This window comes from Aspergillus versicolor, assembly GCF_001890125.1.
Source record: "Aspergillus versicolor CBS 583.65 unplaced genomic scaffold ASPVEscaffold_2, whole genome shotgun sequence".
Lineage (NCBI taxonomy): Eukaryota > Fungi > Ascomycota > Eurotiomycetes > Eurotiales > Aspergillaceae > Aspergillus > Aspergillus versicolor.
In genome coordinates, this window is record NW_024467525.1 from 1,820,977 (window position 1) to 1,843,032 (window position 22,056).

General features: G+C 51.5%; 6 protein-coding genes across 6 annotated transcripts; 2 read left to right on the plus strand and 4 right to left on the minus strand.

Moving 5' to 3' along the window:
- Positions 1 to 167: 167 nt before the first annotated feature.
- ASPVEDRAFT_50174 (uncharacterized protein) lies at positions 168 to 5,113 on the minus strand (the record flags this gene model as incomplete). Its single annotated transcript, XM_040814270.1, has 3 exons — positions 168 to 323; positions 380 to 1,798; positions 1,853 to 5,113. The coding sequence occupies 3 exons, from the start codon at positions 5,111 to 5,113 to the stop codon at positions 168 to 170; spliced, it is 4,836 nt and encodes a 1,611-aa protein (XP_040664235.1).
- A 2,204-nt stretch (positions 5,114 to 7,317) lies between these two features.
- On the minus strand, positions 7,318 to 9,797 carry has1 (ATP-dependent RNA helicase HAS1). Its single transcript, XM_040808591.1, has 4 exons — positions 9,072 to 9,797; positions 8,292 to 9,013; positions 7,978 to 8,238; positions 7,318 to 7,918 (listed from the first exon to the last, which is right to left on the minus strand). Exons 1-4 carry the CDS (start codon positions 9,649 to 9,651, stop codon positions 7,667 to 7,669), a joined length of 1,815 nt encoding a protein of 604 aa, XP_040664236.1. The 5' UTR covers positions 9,652 to 9,797; the 3' UTR covers positions 7,318 to 7,666.
- Positions 9,798 to 13,683: 3,886 nt separating this feature from the next.
- ASPVEDRAFT_25348 (transient receptor potential ion channel family protein) lies at positions 13,684 to 15,951 on the plus strand (the record flags this gene model as incomplete). The annotated part of the gene is made up of 2 exons (XM_040809767.1): positions 13,684 to 14,062; positions 14,123 to 15,951. The coding sequence occupies 2 exons, from the start codon at positions 13,684 to 13,686 to the stop codon at positions 15,949 to 15,951; spliced, it is 2,208 nt and encodes a 735-aa protein (XP_040664237.1).
- Positions 15,952 to 16,532: 581 nt separating this feature from the next.
- ASPVEDRAFT_461603 (putative U1 snRNP complex component Yhc1) lies at positions 16,533 to 17,985 on the minus strand. The gene is made up of 5 exons (XM_040813488.1): positions 17,800 to 17,985; positions 17,573 to 17,674; positions 17,452 to 17,519; positions 17,235 to 17,267; positions 16,533 to 17,171 (listed from the first exon to the last, which is right to left on the minus strand). The coding sequence occupies exons 2-5, from the start codon at positions 17,637 to 17,639 to the stop codon at positions 16,794 to 16,796; spliced, it is 546 nt and encodes a 181-aa protein (XP_040664238.1). The 5' UTR covers positions 17,640 to 17,674; positions 17,800 to 17,985; the 3' UTR covers positions 16,533 to 16,793.
- Positions 17,986 to 18,206: 221 nt separating this feature from the next.
- ASPVEDRAFT_25350 (response regulator) lies at positions 18,207 to 18,881 on the minus strand (the record flags this gene model as incomplete). Its single annotated transcript, XM_040809769.1, has 3 exons — positions 18,207 to 18,458; positions 18,524 to 18,659; positions 18,811 to 18,881. The coding sequence occupies 3 exons, from the start codon at positions 18,879 to 18,881 to the stop codon at positions 18,207 to 18,209; spliced, it is 459 nt and encodes a 152-aa protein (XP_040664239.1).
- Positions 18,882 to 20,932: 2,051 nt separating this feature from the next.
- ASPVEDRAFT_50177 (DUF3602 domain-containing protein) lies at positions 20,933 to 21,424 on the plus strand (the record flags this gene model as incomplete). The annotated part of the gene is made up of 1 exon (XM_040814271.1): positions 20,933 to 21,424. One exon carries the CDS (start codon positions 20,933 to 20,935, stop codon positions 21,422 to 21,424), a length of 492 nt encoding a protein of 163 aa, XP_040664240.1.
- Positions 21,425 to 22,056: the final 632 nt, after the last annotated feature.

The window sequence follows — 22,056 nt, forward strand, 5'->3', positions numbered from 1 at the left end:
CATCTTCGTCAGCCGCCGTCGGCAAAATGTATATGAAGGGGGGCCAGGCATAGTTTTGGCAATCAATATGCAAGACGCCAGCCATGAAAACTAAAACCAAGAAAAAAGAGGACTGTTCATGAAATCGTGATATTAAAAGAAACACGAGTATCAAACCCGCGTATTACTTAGTAGTCGTGCTCGTCATCAACTTGTTCAGGGCTGTCGCGGTAGTTTCGCCTTCTCCTGTTGGGGCTATTGTATTGGCTGTTCGAGTTCAGAGGTCGAGGTCCAGTCGGCTTTCGCGTGGGCGGCGTGTTGCGTGGAGACTGCATAGCAGAGCCCTATACGTCAATCGGTTAGCAATTTCATACTGGAAAAGGAGGTTATATCAACCTACCCGTGAAGCAACGCGGTCCGCATATGACTGTTCTTCGCCTTCCTTGATCTTAGGCGGTCTCTCTGGGAATAGAGGCCCGTCGTCCTTGACCTTGGGTGGTCGTGGAGGTCCCTGTCGCGAGGACCGCGCGCTGGTTTCTGAGTAACCTGCGTCTGAGATGGGAGAGAGACGGCTTCCGCCGCTGGATCGTCGGTTCCCATTGAGAGCGGAGAAGCTGGGGTTTGATCCCCACTGGCCTGAGTGGTTGCCGTTTGTCCCGTAGATTTGCGCCTGCGACTCTAGCTGGGTCTGGTATCGACCAGTGGGCCCCTGACGCGGCTGAGGGTGCTGCAAGTCCAGGCTACCACGGTGTGCTCGATACTTGGGGGCCTCGGAGACTTGAGATGGAACCAACGGTGAGGGTGGTCGGTTTTCCTGCTGCGGCGACCCTTCGTCGAGGGTGTAGTTTGAGCGGATTCTGTCGTCACCTTGAGGATCGTAGTAATTGGGCGATTTATAAACATTATTCTCAATGTCGGATCCGGAACGCGATGTATCGAAGGACACACGCTCTTTGCGACCAGGCTGCATGCTGTTGCGGATGTTGTCTCCCATGGATGACGCTGTGGTTCTTGACCAGCGAGAGATCTTAGGAAAGAAAGACGAGCTACTAGACTTGTGTTTTCGGGCCTTCTCGTTCGTCTTGGGCGTTGTCTCATTGCTGTGGCTCAGGCCCCCTGATGCAACTGCTGCCCGTGGAGGAGTCGAGAGCGGCGCAGACCCGGCTCTCTCTCTTTGCGTATCCGTAGTCTCTTGCAAGGGCAGCTGCGGGCTCAAGAAATCTCCCCGTTCATCAGTCTCCTCGTCTTCGTCGGCTTCCGGCACTGTGCTGACGCGAGTTTCAATGCCCCTCTGCGTTCCACGAGGTTCAGGAGCAGCCCGAGAGGAGTTGGAAAGGAATCCAGAGTGGTCACCAGGAGATGACGTGCCGGCATGTCCCTCAGGCTCGTAACCGTCAAGGTCAACACTGGCTGGACCTCGGTTTCCGCTCCGTAGCATGTCGTTTTGGCTAGTTCGCAGAGAATCCATCTCATCAAGAAGCTGTTCCAGCATCTCCTCGATTCTTGTCAGGTCATTGCCCGATTTAAGGCTGAGCCCCTTCAACGCTCGCTTGAACACGTTCTTTCGTTTCGCTTCTCCATCATCCACGGAAGTCTGGCGAGCGCTCCTATTACCATTAATAGGTAGCGGACGCGGCCCGCCAATGGCTTTGTATGTCCGCTCGTGCTGTCGCTCGTTGGCATCTTGCAGCATACCATCCTGCTGGGAAATGAACTTCTTCATTTCCTCGAACGAGTTACGCATTTCAGCGGCACTTCGGACCAGAGTCACCAGGATCTCTGTGTCTCGAGCATTTCGCTGAGCATCGCGAACCGTGAGCTGTATAAAAGTTAGATAAATGGTTTCCTTCAAAACAAACGCAGGAAAACTTACGTGGTCCATGAGTGCAACGATATCCTTGGACTGAATTCGTTCGATTCCGCGTCCTGTTGCACTGTCATACAAAGGCGAGCCAACTCCATGGGAGTAACCGCTGAGGTGTCGCTGATGTGATGGTCCGAAGGAATCATCGGCGCCCGTGGGGCTATCAAACAGGCCGAGGCCGTTAGTATCAATCCCGCCGAACCCCTTCGTGCCTAGTTCAGGGCTTGGGGAAATGGGGTTGGCTGCTGACACATATCCCTCATCCTTAGCCCCTGGGGGCGTGCTGAACACACCCTCATTTCCGTACTGCTGGTCTTGGTAGGCCTCGGCACCGTAATCATCTTCAGGGTAGTAATCCTGGCCATAGCCGGCTTCTCTAGCAGAAGCATAGGCGAGACCGGCGCCTGCAGCAGCGGCAGGGCCAGCGCCGTCAAAAAGGGGCGACTGGCCGCGGTCCGCCGACACCGGCTCGTATGGCCAAGAGTTGTCTTGAGGGACACCTCCGATAGGGCCCTGTATGATGGATGGGTTTGTGTTTATTTCGGATTCGGCTTCGGGGCTTAGATCACGATCTTCGGGAAGTGGACTTGAGCTTTCAACGTGCTGGGTAGGGTGCAATTTGACCGGGTCGGTTAAGTCATCCAATGACTGTGTGACGCTTTGTGGCGGGGAGGTGACACCCATGCGTCTGGGGAAGGATGTTGCATCTGGACTGGACGCATCCATTCGTTGTTTTAGGGGGCTTCCCTGGCGAGAAGTTTGGGCTGGGTCGTTTAATTGTCCCAAGGACCTCGTGCTACCAGAATCGTTCTGCACATAGGTGTTTGAGCGCGACTGGCTTGCTCCAGATTGGTTGGACTTTGTATCCAGGATTGAGGGATCAAGAACTGAAGCCACAGCTGACTCGACGGCTATCGGGTGGACAAACTTAGGGTTTATAGCGACACCTTCACCAACTGGGCGGCCCTGGTTCGCTTTTTCGATGAAATCACTTTCACTGCCATCTGCGTAGTCGGCCATGTTCCGAGGTTCAATGCTTGCAGTTTCCGCGAGCGAGTGTCGATAGTCGTCTCCTTCGTCCGACTCTTCTGGCCAGTGACGCTCTCTAGGTGACTGCGGAGATCGCAGAGTGGATTCCTCGTAGCCAAGATCCACACTGGTTCCCTTTTGGTTTCTGTATATCTCCTCTTGGCTCTCGGTGAAACCTGCCGGGCGTTGGGATCGTGCAAGACTCGTACTAGGGGCAGAAGAGAGGGACTCAATAGAGAGTCTCGGCTCCATATCCCTCTCGTCTCCGGAGTACTCTTGGGGAACATGTTGCGTTGAATCTTGGCGGACGTGAGATTCACTCTGGTTGCTGGCAACACTTTGGATTGGACTGAGAGCGCGCCTGGCGTTGAGATGGTCACCGTAGCTGAGCTCACGATTGTCCGAATGAGTGTCCAAGAGATTGGCAGCTGCAGCAGCAGCAATAGTGCCGGCCGCGCCTTCGATAGAGGGGGAATGGCTCCATTCGCGACCCTGGTCGGAGATGCTGTGAACAGATATGTTATGACTGGACATATTGCTGTGCTTAAGCCCCAAGTCATTTCGCGAACCTCGAGGTTCAGGTTCTACAGTTTGCTCTGAGAGGATCGAGTCTCTTGTCATGAGATCCGATTCAAGCGCACTGCGGAAGGGCATCGGAGCGACATTGTGTTTTTGAAACACGAGTTCGGTCTCATTGACGTTTTTGGGTTCGCTGTCTCTCTGGCTCTCATATTTATCGATGCTCGACCGCGAGTCATGGTGCTTGAGGTTGTTTGCGGTTAAACGACTGCCGACAATACCAGCTTTCTCAGCATCTCGTAGGCCTTTGCTTCTGTGTCGCCGTACCATGTCCTGGTCGCTCGGTTCATGTCGAAGACCCTTGATGTAACTTGTGTCCGAAGTCATCTCACTATCTCGGCTAGCCCTACGGCCCTTTTGGGATGAAACAGAGTCATCTGCAAGAACAATGCCTTCATCTTTGCTATCCCTGTTGAGGACAACCTTGGGCTTCCGAACGTTTGGCGCACTTGCGTGCTTTGAGAGCCGCCTCATCAGCCCACCCTCGCGGGATTCAGAGCTTGCCGGAGAGTAGGAATTGCTCAAATCGCGTTCGAATTTTGATGTGTTGGTGATAACCTTCTGGTCCTTCTTCAGCTCCTTGAGTTCTGGTAAAATCAACCTCCGGATGGCATCTTCGACAGTTTCAAGGAGTTTCGGATTGTTCAATGAAGACTTGGATGTGTTGGCGCGGAAGTCATATGGACCGCCAGAGCGGCGATTTGATGAAACACCAGAAGCGCTGAGCAAGCTAGACTCGGGGCTCGCCATATTGTCTTCCTTATTTTTGCTTCGACGACGCGATGGCTTCGATTCTATATCATGGTAGTCGGTGGCGATGCCTCGATTTTTATCCGACCGGCGTTTGCTCGAGGCGTCGCGAGAGTAATTGCTAACCTTTTCCGCGGCGCGCTGAGCAATTCTCTCCGTGCTCAAACTGCGGCTTCTCTGGCGACTCGGGGTTTTGAGAAAATCTTTAGGATCAGCCTCGTGCTCGGGTTCTTCAAGCGCCCTTTCCCGGCTTTGACTACGCTTTCGGCGTGGGGCTGGACCAGAAGATGGAGCTTCGAGCATGCTATCCGCAGGCATCGAAGAGATGTCGGAAGCTGGCAGGTACCTGCGGGTTGAGAGCTCACTTCCTTGATCGCGATTCATGAGCTCAACCTCCACCGGTCCGGGATTCTGATTGTCGTCTACCGAAGAGGTATAGCTCAGATCATCGCCAGCAGCCTCGCCACCTGACTTTTGCTTTGACGGAGAACCTAGGGAAATGTGACGGGAATATGATGGCCTCCGGTTTCCAGCGGAGTCGGTGATGTGGACACTCGGTTCCTTGGACTTCTTCGCGGACGAGGAGGGAGTGACTCGGACACGGACACTAGGACGGGAAACTATACTAGTACCACCAGAACCCTTCCCACCCTCGAAGTATTCGATGAGTAGGGAGGTCTGGGAGTGATGCGCTGAGCGAGACAGTTTGGTGTCCTCACCGCGAGAGCGGTGCTTCCGTCGAGTGGGAATTATGACGGGACTCCCGTCGTCGGGAATCGAATAACTTGTCTTGTCTGTGCGGCGAGATAAGTCAGTTCCCAAATCTGTGCCTGTGACGCTGCCACCACTGGTGTCGACAATGGATGAGTCTGTAGGGGCTGGCAGAAGCGGTCTTCGGGTGCGGACGCCCATGACGGGAGGGAAAAGTGGGAGAGGTATTCTTTTGTATGTTTTCCTTTCAGGCAGCCGAGCAGCTCATCGTCTGCCGACCTTCCCCTTTCCGAAACTCTGGTGTTCTCTCTTCATCCAAAATGAGGGGGGAGGGTATAGAGTAACTATGCAACAGTTGGGCAACGGAACGGGTGGGGATTGGGATCGGGTTTAAGGAAAGGAGTAGGGACAGGGAAGTACTGGGGAAGACCTGATCCCCGGCGTTAACGGATGAAGTATCAACACAGATCGAATGGATCGATGTGTAGGCTTCAGGACAAGGGTTGGTCAGGGCGCGAGTGACGGAGAGAGAGGCAGAGGCGGGGGTGTGGGGAGGTAAGGAATGTGAGGCTGAGGCTGTCAGGTGTAAGGAAGAAGGAAAGAAAAGTCAAGCGTACCAGCGCAGGAGAATGATTAACGAGGGAGGGATGGAATGAAGGAGCAACAGCAGCTGATCAGTCAAGGAGGGATGGACCTGGACGATGGGATGGATGGGCGGAGGAAACGGAGCTTGCTGGCTGTTGTTGGACGGAGGAGGGAGAGAGAGTTCAGCCGCTCATAATCCCAGCAGCAACATCCAAGCAAGAGAAAAGCCGCACTGCACAGGGTGAAGAAAGGGAATAACTGGCAGGTGGCGAGAAAGGGGAAACAGAATTGAATGCAAATAAAGCACGAGGAGGTCGAGGAACGATGGAGACGAGGAGAAGAGAAAAGGAATCGAGCGGGAGCGAAAAAGAGAAGGCTGGGAGGCACAAAAAGATCGTTCGACCGACCAACAGTCGAGCGAGACGCCGGGCTAGCAGATGGCAAGGATTAATTCCAGCGGAAGCTCCGATCCTGATTGACCGAAAATTCAAGCTTGAATGGGTTTCTTCTTGACGGAAAGCAAAACGTAGTCCCCGTTAAAATCGGCAGCCAGCCATCCAGCTCTATACTCGAGTGTCTTTACATTCACATGGGCGCCATCGAGACGTTAATCTAGCAAGAATAAATAGCGGCGGGCATTCCTTTGGGTCCATAATAATAATAACAAAGCTCCAGCTCTTCAGCCTGACTCAATGGGAGAGACTATTACCACGCAAGGCGACAGTCCATGCTTCTGACGTGGGTAGGGAGCAGCCTCTTGGTCGCCTCCGGCCTGGACTGTATCAGCACCATGGCCACCGTCGGATGACTTCCTTCTCGGTTCAGTATCGAGGGTGAAGCGATTTGGGTAGCATCTTCGAGATCCGATCTCCTTCTCGGACTTGTATCTTTGTCTTACTGTCTATCTATGGTACCAAGTGGTGTTTGGAAGTAAGTGGCAACGGTCCTCGGGATCCCATCCCCAGCCATTTATCTCATCTACCGAGGGATGTAAGGAGATAATGGGCCATCCTTCCCCGAGAGCTAGGAAAAGCTAGATGTGGATAGACTGCTATACCGTGACCCAAGTTTCCAGCTACTTTGTACTCGTACCCAAGTCGATCTTGCCCGAGCGCCTCCCGCAAATGGTGAAACCCGAGAACGATGCCGTCAGTACAAGACGTCTCTACTGAAACACCCACAGCGATCGTCAAGACTCGAGTCACACATGTACAGAGACACCGGGTCCCATCCCCGACATCAAGAAGGAAAAAATATTCCGTCCTGTGTGCCATGGCAGGTGTCTGTCCGTCCAGCACGACTAAGCTGCATCAGATGGAGCCCACTGACCGCGGGTCTCCCGGACGACCATCGATTGGCGATCCTGCTGCCAACTCATCCGTCACATCACATCCATCTCATTCCTTTTGCCATTCTGTCCACTTGGGGCTGGTGATTGGGTAGGGGTCTTTCTGGCTGCATCCGTGGGCTATCACACACGAGGCCGCAAGTAAGTCCGGAGGATGGACCCCGCTGGGAGAAGTGAAGTGAAGTGAAGTGGGAGCCCACTGAGTCGGTGTCCAGCCACCGAGGTTGATCGGACCAGCCACACGGTTTCAACTTAACTTGCAACTTGTTTACTCGAAGAACCGTGGAACCGACCCTGAATTGAGTCCCTGGTTCTGGTTCCGCACACTTTATTTTCAGGGCGAACCTCAACCCTTAAACTTCACATAATTAGGAGGCGCACAAGCCGGGTATGTTCACTTTAGGTTATCGCCTGGAATGAGGGCCTCGATCCGATCTCCCCTGATGATGTTCCATGCTTTACCTTATTTAAGCTTCGGTTATCCCTTCGCAACGCCCTTGCGTTCTCGCGCTTTCTTCAGGTTTCATCGTCGAACACGCGAACCAGCCTTATTTATCTATTTTTTTACAACGTTGCTCAGCCGACTGTTCTGGCTGAGTTAATTTTCTCCCCGGTAAATCTTAGTCAGGGTAGCTCTGAAGTAATTAGAAACTTTTTGAGTAAATAAATATAAATATGAAATCCAACACCGCGGCATTGTATAGCGCAAAGCTATGTAAAACAAACAAAACAAGCACAGTTAACTCCGAACCTTATGCTAATCACAAAGCATACCTAGGTAAAAAGACGTATGTACTCTTGACTTTTCAAAACCGACAGAATTAATCATCCTCGTGCTTCCTCTTGAACTTCAACCCGCCCTTTGACTGGCTGCCGTAACTGCGTCGTCCCTGCTGCTGCTGCTTCTTGTCTCGGCTAAGACTCGACCCAAGTTGGATATCGATACGAGGCGGCGCAGAGAAACCGAAGCCCTTGGCCACCTTGATAAGATCCAGCTTGTGGACGTCGAAGACGGAGCGTAACGAGTGCGATGCATAAGCTTGGATGTAAGAACGGTAACCTTCTTTGGCGGACTGCAGGGGTGGGAGTTAGTCGCATGTTTGCATACACCGAGCATGGGTTGCCGGCTTACCTTGTTGAGGTAGTAGTTTTGACTAATCAGCTTTTCCAGTTGAGACTGCACGTTGACAATCTTCTTGGCTGGGAAATCAAACTCCACGACTGGCACTCGCGCTTCCTTGAGATGCTTCAGGAACCCGACTTCGGACGGCTGGAGGAACATCAAGCTGCGACCTTTGCCCTCGGCACCGCGCGCCGTACGTCCGACTCGGTGAATGTAGTCACGAGTGTCATCCGGAGGGTCGAACTGGATGATCCAATCAACAGCGGGAATCTAGAATCATGTTAGACGATAGTGAAAGAAAAAAAAATGGTGAGAAAACATACATCTAAGCCTCTCGCGGCAACATCCGTGCAGATGAGAACTCCCTGCTTGGCGTTGCAGAATTCGAAGAAAGTATTGGTACGTTTTTGCTGCTTCTGCTTTCCATGCAGATCCAGAACTGGCAGGTCGATGTAGTTGAGAAGTTCGGCGTGGTATTTCACACAGTTGCAGCTGGAGAAGAAAACAATGATCTTCTTCTTGAGGTTGCGCTTCAGAAATGAGAAAAGCAGTAGGAACCGCTTGTCAGCCTCACAAACGACGTATCCCTGCTCCAAACCCTCCACCGTACTGTGCTCCTTCCTGTGGTCCACGTTGATGTACAGAGGTCCAGGTCGGAGCGATATCCGCGCCAAATCCTCAACCTTGGTGGTCTGTGTCGCAGAAAACAGCATAGTCTGTCTATCTTCGGAGGGAAGGATCTTGATGATCTGGCGCATCTCGTCCTCGAAACCAACTTCCAGAATTCGGTCCGCTTCATCGATAACAAGGGTCTTCAGGTTCTTGAACACAAAGCCGGGGGTATTTTGCAAGTGATCGAGTAAACGACCAGGTGTGGCAATGAGTAGGTTGACACCCTTGGTGAGCTTCTCCGCTTCCGCGCGTCGGTTCGCGCCTCCAATGACAATACCATACGTTTGGCTGTGTCCCGCGAGGAGTTCTCTGGCCACGCCGAAGATTTGAAGTGCCAGCTCGCGCGTGGGGGACACCACAAGAACACCGGTACCTATCCGAGACAAGCCAAGTTAGGAGTTGTACCTAGAGCATTGGAATCACAAACATACCATTTCTAGGCTTGAATCGCAACGCACTGAGCATCTCAATAGCAGGGATCAAGAAAGCCAATGTCTTCCCTGATCCAGTCTTCGCAGCACCGAGAACATCACGGCCGGCAAGGAGGGGAGGAATTGTCCGCTGTTGGATCTCCGTCATCGTCTCGAATCCCATATCCTTGATCCCCTGAAGCGTTTTCTCGGAGAGATTCAACTCCGTGAACTTCTTGGGACCACCATCCGGCTGCGGCAAGCTGACCGCATCCACGGAAGGAAGTTCGGGCGCCTTCTCCCCCTCTCCCTCAGACTCATCTTCAGCACCCTTCTCCTCGGAAACAGCATCCTGCTCCTGCTCTTCCTCTTCACTTCCACTTTCCTCCCCAATGGGCGAGGGGCTCAGTTTCCGCTTCTTGAGCGCCTCCTCCTTCACGACCTTCTTAGCAAGCTTGAGATCCTTGTCCTTAGTCGACTTAGTCTTTGGCTTGGTCTCTGCTCCATTTTCGCCGTTCTCGGTCGCGCGAGCGCTTCCACCGTGCTTTCTCTTGCGCTTCTTCGTGATGTCTTTTGCGGTATCCACGACGGGGGCCGGCATCTTGGCTACAGGATTCTTCTGTTTGTGAAGTCGTCCTTAAGCAGCTTGGTTGGTGGAGATTTCTTGATTGGCGAACCTGCGGGAACTTGAATTTTTTGCTACGGCGCTTTTGCTTTTTTTTCTTCCGTCTCCGCATCACGTGATGATAAGCGATGATAAGGTTTCTGTCTAGCTGCCTCAGGCATATACGGCACAAGTGCAACACAATTGGGCCGGCGACAGTATAAATATCCAATACGGTGAGATTCTTGGATCTGTGGGCGAGTTTGAGTTGTTTGTCATCTAAAATTGGCAAGCTCAGTTTTGATATTTTTGGGGGGTTTAACCCTATCGGAGCACCTCAGTCAACACCGTACCCGACGCGCCTGAATCTTCCAAGTTATCGAATTGGTATACCAGATGTACAATGGAAACATTTAACACGAGCATATCAATTGTAACGGTACTGTTTTTAGTGAGAGAAGGTAGTAATCGGCTCAATGATAGTTTAGAAGTTACTGTGAAGTTTTCCCACAACTAGCAAAGCATGGTTTGGAGTTTGTCAACGCAACTTGGTCTCGTGAAGAAGTCTACGGCAATACATAGCCAGCATACCGAGCGTTATTAACTTACTACTCCCGTGTCTAGCTGTTAAATGCTGCTCTTCCAACCTTAGAAGTCTATTAACTCACCGACCAATAAATATACAACAGCTCTAGGCTCTAATGGGCTGGTGACTGGGTATACAAACACGTACCCTCGAGTGTACCCCCGAGTACATAAAGCCGGTTAAAGCTTGGAACACCTGGTTCAAGTTCACAGGTCTCAGTTGACATACTTGAGGGTTTCCGTTTGTCTTTCCTATCTTGTTGCGTGGGTATCAAAAGGTCGCAGCCTCGTGGAGCGAAGAACCCGTTTCACTTGCATCCTTGGCTTCATTCCTGGGAACTTTGGCCAGCATACTCCGTGTCTTGCAACTAATGATAGGGACTGAGATGATATCATATGGAAGCAGGGAAATTGTGGGGTTCCAGCCATCTGACCGAAGCCATGGAGTCCGCGGGTGCCCGGATAGGCGTCACTACGTATGTCGTAGTCTACACTCGTTGATCGGCCCAGTTGATCTGCAGCATGATGAAGATGAACACGCCGTGAGTGTTGATCTGCATGGCGTCTTCCTGGCCTTTCTGACTTTCCGAAACCACCGACACTTAAAGAGCCACTGGCGGCGTCAGCGATTGCGTTCCCCTCCGAACCCTGAGACTTCTATAAAAATCACGGCTTATGTTCAAGCCTCAAGTTTCAAGAGCACGATCTGCAGCGTTTCTCAAAATCGTGTAGATCCAAATACATATTCCTGTCATCTGCCCCACTGCTACCCCCACCGTGCCGTCATCGGGACTTGGGAGCTTGGGATGCAAGCAAGCAAAGGTTGAGAAACAAAAACCAATGCTTTATGGGGCAGGCGCGATGGATGCAAATGACAGCCTGTCCTCGCACCGGCCACCTGTGGGATCGTGGCGATAATGGGGTTTACCCAGATAAAGTAGTTGGTAGCACGTGCCAAACCCATTTTCAAGATTTCAGCGGTAGAGGTTGGGAATGGGGTTTCCAGTTAGAATGGCTGCTGCCTGTTGCATTTATGATTGATGTCCCAGACTGAAAGAGCGTGGTGCGAAACACAGGCGTATACTGTAAATGTAAGCCTTCCAGAGCCGGGCCTTGCACACAGGTGGCGGCCCATCTCCCGCGTCTTGGGGGGATGGATTGCGTACTTTCCAGGCACTGAATAAAAGCGCAGGTGGAAGTTCGGGCGCGCTGGATAATGCTCCGACCTTTGGTGGCATTGTCTGCTTTCAGCGCTCAAAGCCTGCGGCCAAGAATCGAGAGTCCCCGTTGATCCAGATTGTTTGATAAGTGTACTTTGCAGCACGAGCAGATATACATAGTCAAGGCACCCGCGCCATCAAGCCATACCTTCTGGTTCGCGGCAACTCTGTCACTATTATTGGGGACTCTGAAGAGTGAACGACTATCTGTCATTTGAAGATCTCATGTCAGATGCACCATCGGCCGATATTTTCTGTCACATCCAAACTCCACGTGCAGAAGAAGGCGTGTGACGCGGCCAACGACAACAGAACAATGAAGGTTGAAGGTTGGCATTCATGAAGTTCGAGTCCACAGTAGGAGGTCAGTGTTACCAGTGGCGTTTCTTTGAATAATTAATCTCGCGCCTGCTTCAAGATTTTGTCATGGGAAATTAAATTGCGAGTCTTGAGAAAGAACTCCGGCGTATTCTTGAGTTACTCGTTCGTGGTCGTAAAGGAGGGGGCTGTGCAATATGGGGCAGACGAATAGTAATCCCCTCACAGCAGACTCGGCGCTAAGAACGAGGCCAAAAGAGAGAAATTTTTCACTTCATTGGATATATTGCCTAAAGGTCGACCAGTGTGCGTGTTTTGAGGATGTAAAAATGACTTAAGGGTTTGAATCTGGTGATCAAAGTAGTTCTTGGTGAGACCTCAGGAACTGGGTGATGATTCAATGGCGAGACCGCTCTGTTGGGACTCGCACAGTTTGAGACAAGGTTTCAGGTGCAGAAGCCGTCAGTTCTTTAGCCTCTTTTTGACAGAAAATTGTTTATTAATAGCAAATGAGCCATGCTCGAGATTTGGAAATAGGCAGAAGAATAACCATGGGACTGAAGATGACTTTATGGAAGACCTCAAAACCCGATATGGGACTAGCCTTGGCAACAGAGTTCTCCACGGAAGGAAGCTGGGCGCCAAAGAGTTTGATGTCTGATCAGCGATCTGTTGGATGGCATCAGCAGTCCAACTGCTTGTCGCCATCGCTTGGCCGTTACGTCGTCATATTAATTATGAAGGAATTCACGTTGACTATCAGTGGGAAGTGGAACAAATCAAAAGTTGACCCAGTGGATTAAGCGCATGGGAATCACCCGCCATTGGGCCTGGAGCTGAGATCCCCTGAGGACGCGCGTGCACAATCCGGTGTTGGCTGGCCGCCAGCACCAAGAGAGAAAGCGGCCGACAACAAGAGGTCAAGAGTCAAGACTCTTGGGCAATTTCGCCTCCATTCAGTAGAAACTGGCGGTGTTCGCTGCACCCTGCGACTTGTGCAGCAGTGCTTGACGTGGGACAGCGTTGAAGCGTCAACCTCGAGACCGTCTTCGATCGAGTAAGAATAGTAACTGGAGTGCGCGCCCCTGATTGGCCATCCACACTTTTCGCCGCTCTTTGGGCCCATCGTCCCATTTCACCTGCTGCCCCCCGTGCTGAGTCAGCCCATCCCCATTTCGCATTCCCGCGAGTTTCAGGGCATTCCCGCCCGTCTCTCCTCCAACCGCGACGAGATCCCCTGAAGAAGAACCATCACTGCCACGCCGGGTCTCGACATTCCATCCTCCGTCATCTCTTTCTCTTCTTTCCCCCCTCTTTTTCTCGACCCTTTCTCCCTCCCTCGTTCGTCTCCGTCCGCGAACTCGCGCCTGTCTGTCAGTCCGTCCGCCCTTGACACTTCAAGATCGGAGTCCCCGGCCAGGAGACGCTCATCCGTCCAACCTCTCCATCTTCGGCAATACTGGGTGTCGCCGCCACGCTCGCTTTTCTCACGCTCCAAGCACTCTAACTTTCGTTGCATACAATTCACTTCTCTCAACTTTCGCTAGTCTTCACTTTGACACCTAGTTTATTTCACCCACCTGGTGCTTCGCTCTTTCCGACCAACGGTCCATGACGTTGTGAACATCGCAACGGCGGCTTTTTTGCAATAATTCTTGAATTCATTACCACCAAAAGTCGGACCGGAGACTTCTTCTCGTGTCTTGATTGTGGCCCACTTCGCCTACAACCATCGAGAGCTGATTTCCAACGCCTTCCGCATCCGGCACCGCCAAGTTCAGCTTCTAATCACAATACCACCTTGGATTCTCCTACTATTTTGCATTGTTGCGACTGGGTCCCCTTTATCAACCTGCGTCCTCGTTCGTAACTTGCGCTAGGGATCGGAACTCACAAAATCGCCAAAATGCGGACGTTATCACTTTTACTATGTTTTCTAGTCGCCGTGCTTCAGAGCCCTCTCGTCTCCGCTGTGAGGCTTATTGAGTCCAAGGCGCTCACCCTCTGCCAGGACAGCAACAACTTTACGGCTACCTATTTCAACGTCAGATACACGCCCGACAATGACTCACTTGTGGTCGGATTTGACGGAGTTTCCGCCATTTCTGGTTTCGTGGAGGCCACAATTTCCCTTGACGCCTACGGTTATACTGCTTTGCAGAAGACATTCAACCCTTGTGATTACACCCCGGAACTCAAGGGTCTTTGCCCCATGAACACTGGTGAAATGAACATCACGGATGCTCCCTTGCAAGTTGGGAGTGATCTCGTCAATCAGATTCCAGGTGCGTCTTTCCAACCGCGGTATTCCAAAATTGACAGAAATCAACTAACCTTATAACTAGGCATTGCGTTCACTGTTCCAGATCTTGATGCAACCGTTCGCATCTACATCAATTCCACCGAGACACACGAGAGTATTGCCTGTCTCCAGGCTAGTCTTTCGAATGGTAAAACCGTCTACCAAAAGGGCGTCGGATGGACTACTGCCATCATCGCCGGTCTAGGTTTGACTGCATCTGCTATCACCTCCGGCCTCGGGCACTCGAACACTGCTGCTCACGTTGCGGCGAATGCTCTTTCCCTCTTTAACTTCTACCAATCGCAAGCCATGATTGGTATGACTTCTATCCACTTGCCGCCCATTGTCCAATCTTGGACTCAAAATTTCCAATGGAGTATGGGTGTTATTCGCGTCGGGTTCCTTCAAGATATTTGTACCTGGTACCAGCGTTCCACTGGAGGAACTGCCGAGACACTTCTCTCCCAGCTCTCGACCACTTCGGTTCAAATCCTTAAGAAGCGAACTCTTGATACCGCGACCGGTATAGCGAGACGATCCGTGGGGGCCCTTGCTAAAAGAGACGGCTCGCAGACGGCCACTTCTGAAACCCAAGAAGTGCGTGGAATTGAGCGTGTCGCATTCGTCGCTGGAATTGAAGCAACCAACATCTTCTTGACGGGCTTTATCTTCTTCGTGGTCTTCGTGGCTCTGGTTATGCTTCTCGTCGTCTGTTTCAAGGGGGCGTGCGAGCTTCTTGCTAAGCACGGGAAGATGAAGAGTGACAAATTCCAGGACTTCCGCAACGGATGGAGAGTTGTTACTCGTGGTATTCTCTTCCGATTAACCTTGATCGGTTTCCCCCAAATGTGCATCCTTTGTCTATGGGAATTCACCAGGAACGATTCCCCCGCCGAAATTGTGCTCGCTGTGATAATGCTCTTATCTCTCCTGGCAACTTTGGGTTGGGCTTCGTTCAAGGTCATCAGCCTGGCGAAACGGTCGATCGCATTGCATAAGAATCCGGCTTACATCCTTTACTCAGACCCGACCTGCCTGAATAAGTGGGGGTTCCTTTATGTGCAATACCGAGCCACTGCGTACTACTTCGTTATTCCCGTCCTGGGTTATCTGTTTGTGAAGGGCATGTTCATCGGTCTCGCTCAGCCGGCTCCCGTGGTTCAAACCGTCGCCTATGTTATCCTCGAAGCTGCCATGCTGATCGCAGTTAGCGTTCTCCGGCCGTGGATGGACAAGAAAACCAACATCTATAACATCTCTATCGCCGCGGTTCAATTCTTGAATGCTATCTTCCTCCTCTTCTTTTCCAACGTTTTCAACCAGCCAGGTCTGGTTACTGGAGTCATGGGTGTTGTCTTCTTTGTGATCAATGCTGTTGCTGCCCTGGTACTTTTGATTCTGGTGCTCATTGCGTCGATCTATGCTATGGTTTCTAAGAACCCTGACACACGCTACCAGCCCATGAGAGACGACAGAGGCTCGTTTATCAAATCGCAAACGCAGCTGACTACCGAATTGGATGCGCTGGGTGCTACCGCTCGCGGTGATATGAAGACCACCAACTACAAGCCTAACAATCCGTTTGACGATGACAACGGCTCATTCTCCAGTGGCAATGGCGCCAGCGTCAGCCGCCAGAACCTTGAACCGAATCACACCGCAACGGCTGGTCAGCCCCCGCTCTCGCCTGTTGACCCATCGCTTCCGTTGTTCCCTAGCGACAACAGCGGGCGAGGCCCTGGTGGCGCCGACCACATCCAACGGTCACAATCACCGATCCCTCGAAGCTTTACTTCCTCCCCGTTCCAGAACGGATACCGAACACAGAACAACCAAAGCCCATGGCAAAGAGGGGCTGGTTATGACCACTAAAAAGAGCTTTCTTTCTGTGCTTTTTCCAATTTTCCACTTTCATACGATTGCTTGATTAGCTTTGCTTAAGAGATGAAGTTATGGCCGAGTACGGGAAGGGACTGACCGCTCGACCCGTGCTTTATTCCTTCTTGTAACCAATGGTACTTTGTGCCCTTTTTTCCTTCAAATTTCCATCGTCTGTTGCTATTTGATATTGCTCGCCTTGCGTATCCTGTGATATACTGAACTTTCCTTTTCCTCTCACTCTCTCCTAACACCTCACCAGGTTTTCCTTTTCCTTTTCTTTTTTTTTCTTTCTTGCTCATTATTTATATACTCGGCGTTCTGAAGCATTGGATCTGGAGATCAGGACTTTGGGTTTGCGGACTATGTGCTATATTTCGCGGCAGGGTTCTATCCGATGCCCCTGCCTTGCTTTTGTTATTAATTATGGAAGACTACCATAATCATATTACTACGTCGCTCTGGACGTTAACTTCAATTTTTTTTTTTTTTTTTTGCTTTCTTTTTTTCGCTCTTGCCCTCGTCATTAATAGATACCGCAACGTAGTGTCGTAAATATACTGGTCCAAGTTACAAAGGTTCATATGAATCAGTCAAGTATTCACGTGGTCTCAGATCAGTCAACTCAAGTTACTTGGACTGTAATTTAAAGTAGTGTATTATGCAATGCCGTTTCTAGCTTTTCGAATCCTCACCAGAACGGACAAACAGAATCATGAAATGGAAGGAAGCGGAAGAAACCCCATCATACGCCGGAAAATCACAAAAGATCCATGATCCATAGGTCTTAAGAAAACGTACAGTAGCAGGAGAAAATAGTACAACATAACGAAATGTCAGATCATATCACCGCTGATCCCCCATCCCAGGCGGCGGCCCAGGAGCCCCTGGTGCCATCCCAGGCGGGGGTGCAAACCCTTCAGCTCCTCCTCCGGGTGGTCCGGCAGCCCCAGGGCCCGGGCTGGGGCTAAAACCGGCAGGGCCTGGACCCGGCGCACCAGGCATGGGTGGGAAGCCCGGCGCACCGCCGCCCTGAAAGCTCGGAGGCATTGGGGGGAAGCCGCCTGGTGGGGGAGGGAATTGGCCCGGGGGTGGGGCAGAGCCAGGAGGTCCCATGTTGGGCATGTTAGGAAGTGGTGGAAGGCCTCCTGGGCCGGGGGCACCAGAAGCTGGGGGGAAGGGAGGAGGGAAAGGGAGACCTCGTGCTCCAGGCGCTAGTTGGTGGATATTAGTTTGAGTAAGGTAGGAGGTGGGGGGAATGGATGCAAAAGACATACGAGGTGGCATGCCAGGAGCACCGCCTGGACCAGGAGGAGGAATACCAAATGGTGGAGGAGGTAATTGACCTAGTAAGTCAAAATATGTTAGCTCTTGCTTTGTGGTGGACGTATAGGATAGGGAAGGGTCAAAATGTAGGCATCAGAGGTACGCACCCGGAAATCCGAAGGGAGGTGGATAAGCGCCCGGAGGAACCATTGCGGGATTAGGAACAGCTTGTCCTTCAGCGGCGTATGAAGATGTGATCGAGTCGATGACCGATTGCGCTTTTTCTTGTCCGATTTCTGCAATCATGAGTTAGGTGGTTTTGCTGTATGGATATGGACGGTGGTCCTACGTTGATAATATTCCACAACGTTCCTCAAATGGTTTCGTCCAGAGTTATGCGCCTTTCGCACACTCATTGAGTCGTGCGTTAAGTAAACATCGCAATAGTCGCCTACATATCGAACGTAGAGTTAGTAAACGGTGGGCTTGCGGGTTTCAGAGATGAAATAGAGCGGAGAACCGCGTCGCGACGAATAGGTTTGAAGACAGTAAAGGCTCGCGAATGAGGCAACCTACAGAAGAGTACATCGGATGTTAGCAGAAGAACAATGTCGCAGGCAGGGAAGGGTCACTTATATTTCGGCATCGTGGATCTTTTGAGCGCTGTAGCTGCACTCGGAGTCTGAGAGTAATATAGCTCGGGCTAAAGGCGTAGAATAAAATTAACCCGCAAAATAATCCCAAGGGTTTCAGTATGCTGTATTGATAATGGTGGACAAATCCTATCTGCTGTCCAGTAGTGGCGAACTGTCGCATGGGGAGATGTTGATGAAGATATTCGATGCGGCTTACTATCTCAGGGCGGTCAGCTCCGGCAGAATAATATCTTTCTGCCTCAGGCGTTAAGGCGTCAGTCACTATATCAAAGCAATTCATTCTCGACCACGTTGTGATTTACATTATTTCATCTACACAGTAAGTTGTTAGATCTTCGGATGTGGCTGCCACGGGTCCCTCCTCATCCATGTTATGAACACCCATCGTATATCGCGAACCTTCATCGGCTTATGTAGCATATCATTCATAAACTTGAGGTTTTCTGGGAGAAGTTGACCCATTGCAGTCAAACCAATGATTGGGGTGGATTGCAGAACTGGATCCTGGATGAACGGGGCCTGGGTTCGAAGGATTTGGGCTACTTCGTGGCCGTCTGGGGTATATCCAAGGCCCTTTATCTACCGAGGGTCAGATATACTAATGAGGGAACGGAATACGGTAGGGGAAAGATTAGCTAGCTCACTTTGATGAAGATCAGGTGCGGCCGTGGGTTATTTCGGTCGGCCAGGTATGCAAGGGCATCACGACCATTGGTGAAGCCGGTGACTGCACAGTTAAGCCCCTGGAGAACCTTGGCCGTGAGGCGGATAGTAGGGTAACTACACTTGTATTAGTTCGTCCCCCGGGTCAAGCGGTCATAATGGATGTCTAACTTATTATCGACAACTAGACCGTGTCTGGTATATGCTCCGCCTGCGTTATATGACATTTTGGATGACGGCTGTTATGTAGGAGGGTTGGGAAAGAAACCTGTCGGGAATGAGACCCATTAGTTGAGACTGGCCATCTCTCAGCAGAGTTGCTGTGGCAGCGTAAGCCATATCAGAGCAGATTCATCTTTCTCCTACAGTTCTATCATACAAATCTAACCCACTGAAGTTCAGACTCAGTCACAAAAGGGAGTGGCAGATTGGACACTGTCAGGTGAATGAGGGGTAAACTTGGCTCTTCAGGCGTCAGGACATGTCGCTAGCCAGGAACCCGACTCCCAAGGTTTAATCCCCCAAGGGGTGCAATTACGGGCAGGTAGATCCGAGGGCGGGGAAGAAAGAGGAGAGTACCTGCACCTGCATCTGGACGAGGGACATGGGAAATTGGAGATGGCGAAAGTGTTCTTCCTGGACACCGTACGTCATGGTGAGGGATTTCTGGGGCGAAAATCCGGGGAAAGGGACTCTCACCGAGTCATTCCTCGGTCACAGTCCGGCAGTTCGCCTGCATTCCAGAAGAGGCTCGGGCTCAGCCTCATGACTACTGTCGAATTTCGACACCGTCCTTGCTGCGAGTCTGAGCTCTCCCAATTTTTGATTCCCCCAAAGAACGAACTAACCAAAGTCATCAAGACGGCAAGACGCGGCCCCATCTTACTTGATGAGTGGAGATGAAGAGTTTTCAGGCGAATCCACTCTTGGCCGCGAGCTTCCTCTTGCGGACGCGCTGAGACAGTCCAAGGCAGTCCAGCCCTGCAGTGGCAGATCTGGGGTAATTATCCTTGTGCTGCGCGATGCATCTCTGATCTCATCATCCCACCGGGCGCCCTCACAGGCTAACAAGGTGTATCCATTACTTAAAATGCCGCAGTCTGGGCTCTACTCGCATCTTCCACGCTCACGCCGGTCTGATTCCTGGTGGCCGATGCAGCAACAGGGGAATGAAGATCAACTGAGTGGCTCTTGCCAAGCGAATCGGTGAGAAAATCATTCAATGAACAAACAATGAGCATCGCCATCAGCCCTCAATAGGGAATAATCACGTCCTTGCCTCATGGAAACAGCTCATTCTTCGAAATCCCCTCAGCTGATGGCGCCAAATGGCGATGCCACTGCAAACGCACGATGCTAAATATGCTGGCGATGATGCAATTGTGCTTGACAGGCTGGCGCTGACGACTCGATCATGCGGGGGTGAAATTTTTCCGCTTTGTTGCCGGCGGCAAGCGGTTGGAGACGGCTAGCCGCCACATTCTAGATCTATTCTATACGGACTGTTGACGGTGAAGCGCGCACTCGGGACAACAATGATCAGTCTGAAGTTAAGTTACTGTAGTGTCGGTGTGTTCACCGTCCAAGCCTGTAGTTTGCTGAAGACACCGAATATCATCATCGCCAGGGAAACTGAAAACAGAAGGCATGAACCAAGAAGTGGTTTCCATTACCCTCACAAAACCACCACAGCTCGGCAGTGTGCGCCGACCGCCCCTCTCATTGGCTGAGTCCCGAGTTTCTGTTACGTTTCGCCACAGCATTGACTGGAGGGTTGCATGTCAGATGACGGTTAAAGCAGCAAGGTGGTCCTTGTGAAATTCCCACTTTTCTTGTTTTTGGCCAATAGACTGCGGAGCAGGCATCACCTGTCCAGCCAAAACCCGATCTCATTGGATTACTGAGTCTCCCGCTGTTTTAAGCGCTGGGCAATGTGACGGTATTATACGGCGCCGTGACGGGGTCGAATTCCAGATGGATCCTCGATGGAAAAATTGCGCTGCGCACTGATGATGAGCAAACGATGCGCTCCACTGCGGACTCAGCGTGTGACCGGCGTGGTGTGCCTGGAAGGGTCACTGAGTCGGCACCGCTGGGTCTCTGACGACTGTCTGCCACTCATCATGCGCCCAGGGGAATTGCGTGCCATTCTTGGCTCTTGTTGGCTCTTGGTTGCCCTTGTTTCCATGCTTTCCCCGGAACGTGTCTCCTGGACCCAATCTATATAGAGCTGCCACCCCCGCCGCTTTCGTTGGTTCCTCTCCAGTACAAGATCACAAAGAAACACACAGAAGAGTTTTCTCACTCATCATTCTCGATTTCTGTTCAGATTGACTCTTGCGTTCATGCATCTCTCTCCCTGTTCAGCATCATAGCATCAATTCTGCACCATGCCTGCCGTCAACTACCGTCTCGTTGAACCGCATCCAACTGTCCCCCATACCAGCCGTCCTGCTCTGCATACGGCTCGGGGAGGCGCTGGTAATGTCATCAGTCTGAAGAACACCAAAACCACCGACTCGCGCTCTGCTACCGGTCCTGCGTCTCTCACTCGTCTGGACTCGCGCGTGCCTTCCACTTTTACTTCCGGCCGTGGCGGCGCTGGCAACGTCCACCGCAGCAGCGAACGCGCCATCTTCAGTTTCGATGAAGAGCTCGAGCGTGAAATGCGCCGCGCCGCCCCTGTTTACCACGTCGGCCGTGGCGGAGCTGGCAACATGGTCCACCGCGACAACGACCACGAAAGCATACTCAGCCGCAAGTTCTCTTCAACAAGTCAGACCTCCGCCAAGAGCAATATCTCCACAACAAGTGATCGTGCGCGTGACATGGCTCGCCGTGGCCTTGAGAAGGGCTGGGAGAAGATCAGGGGCATGGCGTAGAAGACATACTTGCGTCATCATTCCTGTCGCCTTGACCGATTTTCTATCAGCGACTTCTTTCCAGCGCATCAAGCGGCGTTTGGTTTCAACACTTACGACTACACGACTTACGACCACCAAAAAAAGTTATTGCCTTACATTCCCTTCTTATTTTCACCACTCTCCAATCTTCAATCGTCAATCGACCTTCCACACCCAAACGTCTGCATTCTACGCTTTTAATTCCTTCGCTTCTATCGACCCCCCTTATCAATTTCGTTTGTCCGTCAACCAAACAAGTCAACTACTTGTCAAATCTATGATACCCCCCATCTCTGGATAACTTGGTTATCCCTTGGTCCTTGGTCATTACGTCCAGGAGTATGTTGTACACTTCTACTTTGTTTATCATAGCAACGACGAAGTCTTGCATCTTGAAGAAATTCTTCGAGCCCATATTTAGCATAGCCACAATATCAAACAACCGCAACACTCAGACAGCTCCTTCCTTGTTCAAATACGTAGATCTATCTGGGGCGTTCTTCTTGTCCGCCTAGAGCCAGAAAAAAAAATGGGATGTCGATCACCAATTACGCCACCATTTGTTTGTTCCTTTGTATGTGCATGGGATGATCAACATCGCACTGCCTCGA